Consider the following 16,175-nt stretch of genomic DNA (forward strand, 5'->3'; position numbering starts at 1 on the left):
GCAAAAGCCAGGGTCTTCAGGTCTACTTCCGCGACCCAGAGACCTCTGACATCTTCAAAAAGACGTAGAGTGCAGAGCAATAGTTCCAATGAAAGGAGAAAGAGTAATGGAGATAGTGGGCAGCCCTGTCGGGTGCTTCGAAGAATAGGAAAAGAATTAGTACGGGTGCCATTGTCTAACAAAGATGCACAAGGAGCAGAATATAAGGAGCGAATTGCTCGAAGAAAAAACTCGCAGAGCCCAATATACTCTAAGGTACGAAACAAGAAGGACCCGTGCACACTATCAAATGCTTTAGAAGCATCCAAACTAACAAATAAAGCAGTAATCTGATTTTATTGACAATGGGCAAGCGCGCAAAGAACTTTCCTCACATTACAAACCGATTGACGGCCGCGAACAAAGCCGACCTGATCTTTGTGGATTATAGCGGGGAGATGAGGGGCCAAACGGTCGGCCAACATACGTGAAAAAAGCTTAAGGTCAACATTGATCAAAGAGATTGGGCGATATGATCCAGGATCATCACTCTCCTTACCCGGCTTCAACAACAAGGCGATAAGTCAACAACAAGGCGATAAGCGCCTCATTGGCATAGCGGGAAAAGGAGCCACGATCCACAGCAGTATTAAAATAAGCCAATAAAGGACTACAAAGCTGAGGGGAAAGAAGTTTATAGAACTCACCGGAGAAGCCATCAGGTCCCGGGGCTTTCCCTGAATGTAAGGCCTTGATGGCGGACTGCAATTCACTTGCCTGGAACGGACGATTGAGAGCCGTCACCACATCCTCAGTAAGGCAGGGCATCCCTGATGAGCTAAGATAGTCTGTCAGAATCTCCGAAGAGGCATCATCCGGAGCAGCATACAGTCGCTCAAAGTAGTCAAGAAGTACCGCTGACACCTCTGTAGTACAAGACACCCCTCATCCCCCCAGAGTCCGGAGCGTCAAAATCGGCTGCCGGCTCGTCCGGGTGTCAACCAGGTGCGCCAGCAAGCGTCCCGGCTTACTGTCAAATCTATGAAAACGATGGTTTTAATAAGCTGCCCACCACTGGTAGCGAGAATGGAGCAGAGAATTGAGAGCCCCCTGGATAGACAAATAATGCTTTCTAGTCATTTCTGAAGCAGCGGCAGAAAAAGCCTTCTAAGCGGTCCTCAAAGCCCGCTCCAAGGTGAGAATATCCGAGTGAATATGTTTGTTGAGAGCACTAAGAAAGGATATCAGCTGACCATGGATCACTGATTTAGCTGCCTCCCAAAACAAGACAGGATCTTCCTAGTATTATGTATTATTAGTCACATAATCTTCCCACTGAGTCTGTAAAAAATGCCGAAATTCTACATCAAGGTAAAATGGGAAGCGCCAAGAAGGAGAACAAAGATATGCAGAATCCAAGTGGATGTCCAGCCGTATTGGGGTATGATCAGAAATGCTAAGTGGGCCGATCTCCGCAGTCACTACTGAGGAGAACAACGCGGAAGACATAAAGATGTAATCAATCCGAGACCAGGTGTTATGGGCACAAGAAAGGTGAGTAAAGTCCCGGTCCTCCGGGTGTAGGAGGCGCCAGGGATCCACCACAGACACTGTATCACAAAAATCAGCAAGAAGATGTCCTTTCGCCCGTAAAGGTGTAACAACTGGGCCAGATTTATCGCAATCTGGGTCATTAACCAGGTTGAAATCTCCCACTAAGAGGAAGGGGTTCCCGGAATATCTTGAATAAAAATGAACCAATTGTTGTAAAAACAAAGATTCAGACGAATTCAGACCATAAATCACCAGCAATAGGTAGCTCTGATCCCCCCAAAGTTAGGCGCAGAAGAAGAAAGCGACCCTCCAAAGACTTGTCCAATACCTGAACTCCAAGCGGCGATGACTTATGAATCAACACCGCAACACCTCCATGTTGCCACGACGAAGACACAAAATAAACCTCCCCCACCCAGGATCTACGCAACTTAAGATGTTCAGCGTCCGTCAAGCGGGTTTCCTGGAGACATGTGATGTCGGCGTGATAACGGTGTAAAGCAGTCAAGATTTTTGAGCGCTTAATCGGTGATGTGATGCCCCCTACGTTCCAGGAAATAATCCTAAATGGGGTACTCATCTATAAAGCAGAGGAAAGAGATACAGAGCACAGAAAAGAACCCCGGGAGCCCAGCCTCCCCCAGGGCCATTAGTATCAATTTCTCCACACAGTAGCAGCATACAAGACATTGCAGGAAAACCCAACAGGTTACATACTCCAAAGATTGAAAGAGGACAATCCCACCCCCCTTCCCAAAGCCACCCAAGCCCCAAAACCCCACCCCCTCCAACCCCATCCCCTCCTCCCCCCTCTTCCCCAAATACCATCCCCCCTGAAATCCCTAATACCAACAGGCGCTCCACCCCCCTTAGGGTAGGAGCAGCGGAGTCACTAATGACATGACCAGGGCCCCCGATCCCTCCACCCTCCTCACCTCACCACTCCCAAATCAGAAGAAACCCAATACACACCACCTTCCTCACCACCCCACAACTACAGTCAGGTACAATACCCATATATCATCCACAAACTAGGGATGAAGGAAGGATCCCAAACCACTGAAAGTCCACAAGGGACAACCACAGCCAGATGGTGTACCATACGGGATCCATCCCTCACCCCCCCCCCATATATACACCCCCACCAAGTCCCAATCCACATTCTCACCAAATGCCCGAACACACAACCACCAAGAACCCAATCACCCATAAGAATAAATGAAATAAGAACAAACTGAAAACACAGCTGAATCCTCAACAGAAGCTGCGTAGAGGCTTACAGTCAAAGGAGGAGCAAGTCCCCCACTCATAACCAAACAGCAAAGATCCATCTTCAGAAACAGCAAACCCCCAAGTCCACCAAACCCCCAGTCAAGCAGGAAAAGTAAACGACCTCTGCAGGGGATCCTGAGGCCAGAAAGTAGGCCCCCAAAGATAAGGGCCAACAACCAATCCAGAAGATAAGAGCCACCAAGAAATAGCTAGCATCAACCACGAGCCCAGAAATATCAGGGGGCCGTAGAAGGCCCAGTCCCTCCAGGAAGAGCATCCAAGTAGGCCTATACTGCCTCAGCCGAGGAGTAGCTCTTCCACCCGGTGGTCGTCCAAATCTTCAGCAGCGCAGGATACAGCAACTGGAATTGCTACTTGAGGTCAAAGTGCGGAGCACACTTGGGAAAAGCGTCGCCGGCACTCCTGCAAGGGAGTAGTCCTGGAACAGGTGGACCGGAGCTCTCTCATAGGTATTACGTTTTTGCCTATAGTGAATCATCTGTATACAAACTTAAGGTTTAGTTTAGTTTAGTTCTGCCTTGTGGGCCGAGTTGTGCACCTTGAGAATGGTGACTCGGGTATGATCCTCGGCATGCTTACCAAGGCGATGGGCCCGCTCCAGCCTCAGAGGCCCCATGCCAGCAGGGAGCGGTAATTCAGCCTGAAGCCAAGACTCCAATGTGGTAAGCAGGCGAGAATGCGGAACCGCTTCTGGGAAACCAATCAGATGCAGATTGTCTCGTCTTGATCGGTTCTCGAGATCTTCGAGTTTGTCTACCTGGTGCTGAAGTTGCTCTTTAAGAGACACCAGATCCGCTGCAGAGGCGGTATGGGCGTCCTCCACTAGCGCTACTCGAGTCTCCAGTTTGCCAGTGTGTCTGGTGGTTTCTGTCAGCAAGGACTCAAGCGAGGTGAGTTGGCCCGACAGTTGTTCAAAGCGGGCATCCAAAGTCCGCACCACCGATGCAGACAGGACCTCAATGTGAGCTTCCGCCAAGGGAAGCGCGGAACCCGAGTTCACCGCCGCCATCTTAGATTCAGGCCGCAAAGCTCTCGCCTTTCGTTCCTTGGTGGTACGGGTCGTCTTTCCGCTCATGGCCGGGCTGCATAAACTTGTCCATACATCACACTGATAATTAGTTTAGATGTAGAATCGGCAAGAGAGGGAAGGCAAGGCACGGAGGGACCCGGGGCCCCGGAGCTCGAGCAAAACACATCTTACTTGGCTCAGCACATCACATGACCCCGGGTAGCAATACTTAATAATAAACTTCTACAGTCCTGAACTACACTACTTTCTAAAGATACTTATGGCCGCTGTGTGTTCTTGCAGGTGACTTTGAGTACACTCGGTTTTAATCTACTGGTAGTGTTTACTCCCACTACCTATGAACATGCCTTTTTTCAATCTCTAGTTAAGACTGCTTTGGGATCAGATGCAGGCTCTCTGATCTTGGTGGCAGATTTGAATCAAGTGCTTGACTCTTCTCTAGACAGGTCTTCCCCAGGTCAGCAGCCATCCAACCCTATCATTTTTTAAGTTGGCAGTGGTGCTGAATATCACCAGTCCCCAAATAGCTTTCTTCTCTGCCCCTTCTCCATCCCTGGATGCCCCATCACTCACTAGACCAGGGGTGGGCAACGAGGGCCAGAATCCAGTCGGGTTTTCAGGATTTCCCCAATGAATATGCATGTGATATATTTGCATGCACTGCCTCCCATTGTATGCAAATGGATCTCATGCATATTCATTGGGGAAATCCTAAAAACCCGACTGGATTCTGGCCCTCGTTGCCCACCTCTGCACTAGACAGAGCTGTAGCAGGTACAACGGTTTAACTGCTCAGTGCTGCTGAAAATCCAGGGCTAAGACCACTCAGCTTGGTTTAAGTGAGCAAGAACATCTCCTGCCTGCCTAATCCATACTGAATATTGACACCATAATTTCCTAACCCACACCTTCCCTAACCCATCCCCTTATTATCTGGATAAAATTTGGACATTTACTTGTCATATTCAAAACAATTTTACTGGCCAAAAATGGCCACTGATTGGTTAAATCACTTGTTTGGGACTATCCAATAATTTTCAGTGGCACATAAACAGTTATCACTGCTGAAGATTAGCAGGAGCAAAGTGAAAACTGGCTATTTTGGGGGCATTCTGAGGGAAGAGTCAGCACTTGGCTGATTAAGTGTCAATATTCAGCACTTAACTTGCCAGGTTGACCACATAAACACCGTCCTGTCCGTATGTGGTAACCCACGACCAGTTAAGTTCTCAGTATTCACTTAACTGGCTATGTGTTAGCTGGTGTTACATAAACCCGGCACTGAATATCCAGGACTAACATTGCAAAAATTAATATTGATTCTCAAAATCATTTCCTCTTTGGAGATTTTAATATTCATGTAGATTCCTACATAGCACCTCATGCTGCCATCTTCAACAATTTAATCATTGATAATTTTCTTACACAGCATGTAACATTTCCAACTTATAAATCAGGACATACCCTTGTTCAAATTCTTATATCCACTTCTGTTTCAGATCTACTTAATACCCTTGGACTGATCATTTGCTCATTTCATTTACTTTTAAACTTCAGATCAAAAAAGCTTGTACCAAAATTACATGCAACTTTTAAAAAAAAAAAATCTGATTCCTGAAACTTTTTTTAAATTCACCTCTCAGCTTTAAAAGATTCTACATTTTCTCTTGAAACTCAAATCTCACTCTGGAATTTGAAACTACAAGAAACATAATTTACTAACTCCAATTATCTCAATACCTGATTCACAGACTAGGAGCAAAAATGAACCATGTTGTACTCTTGATCTTGCGCTTCTTAAATCTCAGCTTTGTCATCAGGAACATATCTGGCAAAAAGTTCATACTAGTGCAGCACAAAGTCATTATAAAATTTCAGCCATCAATTATTAAAAAAAAACCCACCTGTTTAATAAAGAAGAAATATTACTCTGCTCATTCTGCTAAAATATATCATATACTGAAAACTGTTACAACTGCCCCAACTAATACATCAAATACTCGACTCCCTACTTCATCTGAATTTGCAAATTACTTTGAGTCTAAAATTGCTACTATTAGATCTCACTTTCAATCAGTCACTTCTGCTCCATCTTCAATATCTCAACAATCACAATCATCTTCTCTTACATCAGTTAGCTGCAGTCAACTAACATCTGCCAAGTTCGTTTCAATTACGATCTCTCTGATACATGGAGCAATTCATCTGGCATGCCATAGGGGTCACCATTATCCCCTCTGCTCTTCAATGTTTATATGTCCTCATTGGGTACGCAACTATCCCAGCTGGGGATAAAACTATTTAGCTACGCTGATGACTTCATGATAATTATACCATTCAATACCTCTTATCTCAGAAGTCACCCCAAAGCAACAGAGGTACTAAATCGGATGGAGCAATGGATGACTGAGTTCAGACTAAAGCTAAACCCAGAGAAAACAAATTTTTTTATAGCATCGCCACACCCACATGACACTAAAGAATCACTGTGCATCAATAACCTTAGTCATCCCATTCAACCCACTATGAAGCTATTGGGAGTAACACTGGACCAGAGTCTGACCATAAAAGACCAGGTAAACTCCTTGATTAGAAAGATCTTTCTCATCCTCTGGAAGTTTCGGTCCATCAGAGCTTACTTCGATGTCTCATCATTTAGAATTCTGGTACAATCCCTCATACTGAGTCAACTTGATTATTGTAACATCGCCTACTTGGCACTCTCCCAGAAAAATATGCGGCGTTTGCAACTGGTACAAAATGCAGCGGTTAGGCTACTTTGTGGACTGAAGAAGTTTGATCATGTAACACCTTCCTATCGACTGCTACACTGGCTGCCGATAGAGGCACGTGTGAAGTTCAAGTTTGGTTGTTTTTGCTTCAAGGTACTTTACGGCTTAGCCCCTAAATATATAACAGACCTTTTCTCTTTCACAACCAACAGACATAGGAGAAGTTCACATCTGAACTTTGTTTCTCTGCCGGTTAGAGGTTGTAAATTTAAAAGTCATCACCAACATCTTTTCTCACATCAAGCAGTATTATGGGGTAAAGACCTGGAACAACTGCTTGTACCTACTACTTATAGGGAATTCAGGAAACGCCTAAAAACACATCTGTTCCTGAAGTACTTAGGTAACTGACCTATACAATCTTAGTCCTCAACAAATGATCTTTAGAACTGTTATTCACTAACTCTGAACTTTGTTTATTCCACTCAATCTGTAATACCTTTTAATCATTGTAAACCGCATAGAACTTCACGGTCCTGCAGTATATAAACTGTTATTATTATTATTATCATTTAAATTACCATCTGTTGATGACATTTCCAGGTTACTAACTAAATCAAAATAGCAACTTCCCCATCCATCCCACTGTATCAAAAGGTTTTCACATTTTTTGTCTCCAATTCTTCACTCCGTGATATCCCATAGTGTAATGCAAGGGCAATTTCCCACCCCCCTGGAAAGCAGCCTGCATTTTCCCTAAAATTAAGGTCACTAAAGCTAGACTCTTTCCTCATGGCTATTCTGTAATAAATAAAAATACTGTAAAGTGTTCCTATTTACGAGAATGTTTCTCAAGAACCCCTTTCCAGTGCCTATAACCACTGGAGGATCACCAAGTTCATTCTCATCAACATTGAAAATATTAGGAGTTACTTATGACACTACTTTTTCATTTCATTCTCATATTTCCAAAGTGGTACAATGTTGCATCTATAAACTTAAAATGATTACTTCCATTTGTCATCATTTCACTAAACAAGCTCTATGTGTTTTTATTCATGGACATATAATTAGCCAGCTGGATTACTGAAATAGACTTTTATATGACATTACTTGCAAGGAAAAACGTCATCTTCAACTTATTCAGAATTTAGCCATAAAACTTTTGACAGGCTCATAAAAATTTGATCATGTTGCCACCTCTCCTTAACCAACAGAAAAGAACCCAATATATCCACAGTAAGACAACAAACCAAAGCAAAAGAAACTGTGGAGGCAGATGTTCCCAGTGAAGGCTTTATTCAGTCTATTAAAAATAGTAGGACAATCCACAAGTATGTAGGGTGAAGGGGACCCAACACGGTCCGTGTTTTGACTAACACATCTTCTTCAGGGGTCCCAATATAAGCAAATATATCAGAAAAGCATGTGTGGATGTGGTAACATAAGCCCTCAGCCATGCAGAGTATCTAAGTGTTGTAGTCAAGATGCATACGGGAAACACTTTCCTTCCCCTGGGCCTCTCCTTAAAGCAGACCATTTGCGCCCAGTCTCACATAGAATTACTTTTGAAATACTCATTAGTTTACAAGACATATCATTTCAATTCACCTCTCTATCTTTCTCACCATTTGATTCTGTATATATCATCAGGGTCTTTATGCTCTCATAATCTAAACCACAAGTGTCAAACACAAGGCCCGTGGGCCGAATCTGGCCCGCATGGCTGTTTTATGTGGCTCACAGTGCAATGCGGCGTTTTCATTGCCACACTTGGGTGTTTTATCTTCTGGCCTGCTCCCTCCTCCTCGTTTCCGCCGTGTGCTCAAAGATGCAGGCAGTGGCTCCTTGCGCGTCCCACGCCTCTTCTGAAGCATTCCCTCTGATGTTGCAATGTCAGAGAGAAGGCTTCCGGTTCAGGCGCAGGACGCGCTTAGGAGCCGCCACCCGTGGCTTTGAGAAACTGTGGAAATGAGAAGGAGAGAGCTGGCCAGAAGATATACTGCTTGAAAGCTATAGAAGTACTTTCCAGCACAGGACAACAATCTGTCAAAGCCTGAATGGGAACGAGAGCTTCTGGCTGGCCTGATCACCTTTGGACATACTCTCAGAACTTACTTCATCTCCCAAGGCTGCATTGACACAGAAGACATAAGAGCACAGGTACCTGGGGAAGACCCTCATTCTTCTAATGAAGCCCCTCTCCCCTTCCCCCCAGGTTTGAACACATGGAACATCAATGGCTACTAGGATTTCATGACTTATAACCTAATCCTGATTAAAGAGCTGAGAAAGCATGTGTGTAGTCATGATCGAAGACAGATTCTAATGAAGTACAGAAAAGATTATGGCAAGCCTGCGCCTGTGTAGTTTAATTTTGTGGTTAACCATTTTGTGTTGTTAATAAGATTGTATTGTGCGTATATATGAAAAAGGAATGGAAAAAATAGTGTTACAATTAGTACTATTATGGGGGCAGGGTCTGGGGCGGATATTGGGCAGGGTCTGACCCGCGACTTAGCCTTTGTTTTAGATTTCGGCCCCTTATTGTGATTGAGTTTGACACCCCTGATCTAAACAATTATATATTCTGTTCCTTTGTCAGACCTGCTATGACTCAACTTGTTCAAGCATATTTAGTATTATAAGACCTATACTGTGGAACTCATTTTTTCTTGCTATCAGATTAACACCATCTTACTGGAATTTTGTGCAGTTTTGAACATCTACTTATATAAAGATATATTCAGTAGTTAATTTAATTTTCACTCCCATTATAGAATGTGCCCTGTTCTCAGCCTTGGGGCCTTGTGGACCAGCATACTTTCCATCTTCTACTGTTCAAGAATGAATGGATTTCTATCTTTTAATAACTATTTTACTTATTAATTTTAGCTTGTTTTGATTATGTATGTAACCACTTAGATGGCCTTGGCCCTGGGGCAGTATATCAAATTTTAATGAAACTTGAAACTTGAAAACGCTCACTGCTGGCTGACTACCCTTTAATGGTTTAAACAGCACATTTGTATCAGGATAATTTTTAAAATATCGAGATTTGGGGTGAGGATACACATTCTTCATCTGCCACTCAATGCAAAATATGATGAAAATGGCACTCATTAAGTATGAATTTTAAAAGTCTTGTCTTATATTTCTTGTTGAATACTTATTTTATTTGAGTACTGAAGAGGTAATATGTCAATTTTGTTTCCGCAGGCACAATAACCTCAGTGTAAGACCAAAAGGACTGTCCTGTCTAGTGAAGAGTGGCATCCCAGAGGCACTGAGAGCAGAGGTGTGGCAGCTGCTAGCAGGATGTCATGATGACCAGACTATGTTAGAGAGATACCGCATTCTCATCACCAAAGTAAGAAGCATCTATGATTTTTGTTTGGCATTTTCATTTTGTTTGCATCTTTACCACAATGCCTAATGCTGCAAAAATTTATCTTCGAGTATTTTTCCTTTGATCCTGTTTGGGTGAATTCTTTTTCTAAAAGGCTGTTAATAAATTCTAGTAATACATATTTACATAAATCAATTTGTCCCAACTGCTTACTGGGTCTGGGTCTGGCTGAACTTTCTTTCCTGAATCCGGACAGCTTTTCAAAACCTGGCACTTTGTCCGGGTTTTGAAAAGCTTTCCTTTGGACAGGATGAGAGCAGGCAGTGGGGGGCGGTATTGGAGGCGGGGCTGGGGCAGACTTGTGGTGGGATTGGGGGTGTGACGGGGCGGAACTGGGGTGTGATATGGTGGGGATGGGTGGGACTGGGCAGGCTTGAGGGCGGGTCTAGGGGTCCGGATTTTCCATATGCAGTGAGCTGGATTGCATGTTTGCTGTAATTGTTGGGGGGGGGGGGCGTTATCGGAGGTTTTTTTTTTTTTTTTTTTAATTAAGGAAATTTTCAGTATTTAGTATCAATTCTCTTTTATTAAAGGGAAAAAACAGAACAAAGCCAGGACAACATCACTGTGACAGAGGATATGGATTAAACATAATTTAAAAAAAAAACCCTCAGCATTAGACTACATTAGTGATATATAAGGAGAAAGTTATTCCCAATATATGTATCCAAAGTTATTCCCAATACTTTGACCATATGTACTAGTGCAGGGATCTCAAAGTCTCTCCTTGAGGGCCGCAATCCAGTTGGTTTTTCAGGATTTCCCCAATGAATATGCATTGAAAGCAGGGCATGCACATTGATCTCATGCATATTCATTGGGGAAATCCTGAAAACCCAACTGGATTGCGGCCCTCAAGGAGGGACTTTGAGATCTCTATACTAGTGGGAATGGAGTTCTTATTATACTGAGTGGGGTAAAGGTACCCAAGAACCCGTGCTTATCAGAGTAGTGCAATAGTTTTATCAGGATTCAATTTTAATTTATTGACGGTTAACCAGCTTTTGGTTGAAACGACGGTGCAGGGATAAGGGATTTAGATTTGTTAGGAACTGGGCAACCGAATAGGAAAGGGGGAGCTTGTTTTGAAAGGACTGACTCCACCTTAACTGGGTTGGAACCAGGCTGCTGTCGCTAATGTTTAAAAAGGAGATAGAGCAGCTTTTAAACTGAGATGCGGGGGAAAGCCGACTGTCGCACAGGATATTTAGGGAGTCCCAGTAGAAGGTTTCAATAATGGTAAAAGAAAGCCAGGAGATTTTAAGAAGAAGACCGAGTAAAAGGAAAAAAAAAATACAATTTGAAGCGTCTGAATACAAATGCTAGATGCCTAAAAAATAATAGGAGAGCCTAAAAATAGGAGAGTTAGAGTATATTGCACTGAATGATGAGATTTAATAGGCATCTCAGAGACCTGGTGGAAGGAGGACAATCAATGGAATACTGTGTTACCTGAGTACAAATTATATCGCAAGGATAGAGTAGATCAAATTGGAGGGGGGTTGTGCTATATGTTAAAGAGAGAATTTATTCATTTAAAAGATTTCTTAACCGCCTATAACTAGGCGGTTTTACAAAAAAAAAAAACAACAAAAAACAAAAGCCAGTCATTTAAAAAAAACAAACAAAAAACCATACAACACATGTTATACAAAAAATAAATACAGCAATTCCTTCATATCAGCCATTATTTACGGCACTCAACAACATATCAATACAAGAATATTCATAACCCAGGATAGACATTTATTGAAATGCTTCTACAAATAATGTAGTTTTTAGGAGTTAAAATAAACATTCTGCATGACATAGATAGTAGTGTGGAATCCGTATGGATAGAAATTCCATGTGTGAAGGGAAGGAATGTAAAGGTAGGGTTATACTACCGTCACCTGGGACAAAATGAGCAGACAGATGAAGAAATGTTTTCAGAGATTAGGAAAGCTGGAAAATTGGGCAAAAGTATAATAATAGGTGATTTCAATTACCCATGCATACACATACATGCCCTATACAGTGCCAAGGAAGAACTCTTCTAATATTACAAATTATGTCACTGGCAAAATTTTGAGAAGTGGAGAAAAATCTCAGTTGGGCTTCATTGGTAAACAAACAAACAAACCAAAAACCTCCACTTCCTAAGATAACATCCAGGTAAAAATTCTCTAAAAGTCCCTTGAATTATATTGCTGTGAATAATGTTCAATATCAGTTGAACACCAGATAGTGAGGACAAAACTATATTAAATGGATTTTTCGCTAGACCTCAAACACCCAAGGAACTACTTTATATTGTTTTTCGTACCCTTACTGGGGTGGTGTTTTCATCATTGCTCTTAGCAAATAGCATGTGCAAAAAACTTTTTTATATAAATTAATTTTCTCTTCTGGCTCTGCATGAATTATAAAGTGCATAGAGTGCTATAAAGTGCTATAGAGTGCTGTAAAGGAAAGGCACTTATCTTTATGCCCGACGGCTGTTTTTAGCACTGCACTCAGCCGATGTATAACGTCGGCTGAATGCAGTGCTAAAAACAGCAGCATTTGTGACTCAAAGTAAGGGCTTTCTTAACTGAAAATGATGGTGTCTGTATTAAAGGAGGCATAGCCCCTGATGAAACTAGGAGTGAAATGGTTGGGCAGCCGTCGGCATAAAGATAAGTGCCTTTCCTTTACAGCACTCTATAGCACTCTATGCACTTTATAATTCATGCAGAGCCAGAAGAGAATATTAGTTTATATAAAAAAGTTTTTTGCACATGCTATTTGCTAAGACCAATGATGAAAACACCACCCCAGTAAGGGTACGAAAAACAATATAAAGTAGTACCTTGGGTGTTTGAGGTCTAGCGAAAAATCAATTTAATATAGTTTTGTCCTCACTATCTGGTGTTTATATTTATTTGGACATTTCTAGAAGTTTCCTTGTTTGGTTGATTTGCAATATCAGTTGAGAAACAATAGCAGTCAGAGACAAAAACTCCCAAGTTCAAAACATTAGTACAAGCATGCCACAAATTAGCATGCTTCCTATTAGCGTGCAGCATCCACACTCAAGTGGAAGTGTGCCCAGTCCAAATTTTGCATGTATAATGAGAAACAGTCCACTTAGCTACTCTCTCTGCTCATCTGAAATCCACACAATGCCACAACTTCAAACTGTGATCCAGAGGCGGTGCAGGCTAAAACACCCCAACATTGACTGGATAAATGTTACTTCAGGGAGTGCTAAGGAGGTAAAATTCCTAGACGTCGTAAGTGACTGCTTCTTGGAGCAACTGGTCCAGGAACCAACAGGAGAGGGAGTTATTTTAGATTTGGTCCTTAGTGGAATGCGAGGCATAGTACAGGAATTAACTGTGTTGAGTGTGCTTGGAAACAGTGATCATAACATGATCAAATTTGTACTGATACCGGGAGTGACATCACAAAAGAAATGTACTGTAGAGGCATTTAATTTTCAAAAGGGTGACTATGAAAAAATTAGGAAAATGGTTAAAAAGAAGCTAAAAGGATCAGTTGCAAAGGTGAGGACTGTAAATCAGATGTGGAAGCCCAGACCAGATGCATTCCACATATTGACAAAAGTGGAAAGAAGAGGAAACGAGAGCCGGCATGGTTAAAAGACGAAGTAAAAGAGGCTATTAGAGCCAAAAAAAAAAAAAATTCAAAGCATGGAAAAAGGATTTGAATGAAGAAAATAAGAAGACACACAAGAACTGGCAAGTTAGATGCAAAGCATTGACAAAGAAAGCTAAGAAAGAATATGAAGAGAAACTTGCCAAAGAGGCAAAAACTCATAACAATTTTTTTTAGGCACATCAGAAGCAGAAAATCTGTGAGGGAATCTGTGGGACCATTAGATGATTAAGGGGCACTTGGGGAGGATAAGGCCATAGTGGAGAGACTGAATAAATTCTTTGCTTCAGTCCTTATGGAAGAATATGCAAGAGATGTACCTGAACTGGAAATGGTTTTCAAGGGTGATGATGTGAAGGAACTGAAAGAAATCTCGGTGAATCTGGAAGATGTACTAAGATAAATTGACAAGTTAAAAAGTGATGAATCACCTGGACCGGATGGTGTACATCCCAGGATATTAAAAGAACTCAAACATAAATTTGCTGACCTGCTGTTAATGATCTGTAACCTGTTGATAAAATCACCTGTAGTACCTGAAGATTGGAGCATGGCCAATGTTATGTTGATTTTTAAAAAGGACACCAGGGGAGATCTGGGAAATTACAGGCAGGTAAGCCTGTCTTCAGTGCTGGGCAAAATGGTGGAAACAATTATAAAAAATAAAATTGTGGAACACGTAAACAAACATGATTTAATGAGACAGAGTCAGCATGGGTTCAGCTAAGGGAGATCTTGCCTCACCAATTTGCTTGATTTCTTTGAAGGTGTGAATAAACATGTGGATAAAGGTGAGCTGGTTGTTGTAGTGTATCTAGATTTTCAGAAAACTTTTGACAAAGTTCCTCATGAGAGGCTCCTGAGAAAATTAAAGAATCATGGGATAGGTGGCAAAGTTCAATTGTCAGTAAGGAATTGGTTATCGGATAGAAAACAGAGGGTAGGGTTAAATGGTCATTTTTCACAATGGAGGAGAGTAAATAGTGGAGTGCTGCAGGGGTCTGTACTGGGACTGGTGTTATTTAACTTATTTATAAATGATCTGGAAATTGGAACAACAAGTGAGGTGATTAAATTTGCAGATGACACTAAACTGTTCAAAGTTGTTAAAATGCATGCAGATTGTGAAAAATTGCAGGCAGACCTTAGGAAATTGGAAGATTGGGTGTCTAAATGACAGATGAAATTTAATGTGGAAAAATGCAAAGTGATGCCCATTGGGAAGAATAACCTGAATCACAGTTACCAGATGCTAGGCTCCACCTTGGGGATTAGCACCCAAGAAAAGGATCTGGGTATCATTGTAGACAATAAGATGAAACCTTCTGCCCAATGTGCAGCAGCAGCCAAAAAAAGCAAACAGGATGCTGGGAATTATTAGAAAAGGGATGGTTAATAAGACTAAGAATGTTATAATGCCTCTGTATCGTTCCATGGTGTGCCTTCACCTGAAGTATTGCATTCAATTCTGGTCTCCTTATCTCAAGAAAGATAGAGCAACACTAGAAGAGGTTCAAAGAAGAGCAACCAAGATGATAAAGGGGATGGAACTACTCTCGAATGAGGAAGCACTAAAAAGATTAGGGCTCTTGAGCTTGGAAAAGAAGTCTACAGAATCCTGAGTGGAGTAGAACGGGTACAAGTGGATCAATTTTTTTACTCTGTCAAAAATTTCAAAGACTAGGGAACACTTAAAGAAGTTACAGGGAAATATTTTTAAAACCAATAGGAGGAAATTTTTTTTCACTCGGAGAATAGTTAAGCTCTGGAACGCATTGCCAGAGGTTGTGGTAAGAGTGGATGATGATAGCTAAACTTACCAAAAAAAAAAAAGAAAGACTAGGGGATACTTGATGAAATTACAAGGAAATACTTTTTTTAAACCAATAGAAGGAAATATTTTTTCACTTGGAGAATAGTTAAGCTCTGGAACAGAATCTCAGGAATGCGTTACTAGAGGTTGTGGTAAGAGCAGTTAATGTAGCTGGTTTTAAGAAAGGTTTGGACAATTTCCTGAAGGAAAAGTCCATAGTCTGTTATTGAGAAAGACATGGGGGAAGCCACTGCTTGCCCTGGATCGGTAGTATGGAAAGTCTGGTCAGACTGCCTTGGAATTATCTTGGGGAAGTTGGGGGTAGAGCTGGAAGTTACCCACTTAACAATAATATTCAATTTCAATCTATATAATTACATGAAATGTATATATCAAATGAATAAGGGGGATTAGCACATATATTGTCAGCATATGATACACAACAATCATATTAAAATATAATGGAACAATAATATTTCAATGTTCTCAGCTCAAGATTTATTGGGAAAGAGTCTGGAATACCATTTCCTCTATATTAATGATCCAAGAGCTGCTAAATCTTAAAATTATTGTTTTAGGACAACAGGGCCTCAGCCCAATGCTCGTTTAACATACTGTTGTTCTTGGCCATCAAAAACATTTTGCACTGTTGGAAGAATCTATCCAAGGTAGAGTTCATGGCATGGTGGAACACTGTATGTATTACTAACAAATATGAAAGTGTAA

The 16,175-nt window shown here is 41.6% G+C and overlaps 1 protein-coding gene across 3 annotated transcripts in view; it reads left to right on the plus strand.

The window, feature by feature from the left end:
* Positions 1-16,175, plus strand: part of RABGAP1L (RAB GTPase activating protein 1 like) — a 978,589-nt gene that overhangs the window by 296,756 nt on the left and 665,658 nt on the right. For all 3 annotated transcript variants that reach the window (XM_033916610.1, XM_033916611.1, XM_033916612.1), the window contains exon 14: positions 9,808-9,958. In XM_033916610.1, coding sequence (XP_033772501.1) covers positions 9,808-9,958 — 151 coding nt within the window. The remainder of the gene's footprint in view (positions 1-9,807; positions 9,959-16,175) is intronic.

Source organism: Geotrypetes seraphini, chromosome 12 (assembly GCF_902459505.1).
Source record: "Geotrypetes seraphini chromosome 12, aGeoSer1.1, whole genome shotgun sequence".
Taxonomy (NCBI): Eukaryota; Metazoa; Chordata; class Amphibia; order Gymnophiona; family Dermophiidae; genus Geotrypetes; species Geotrypetes seraphini.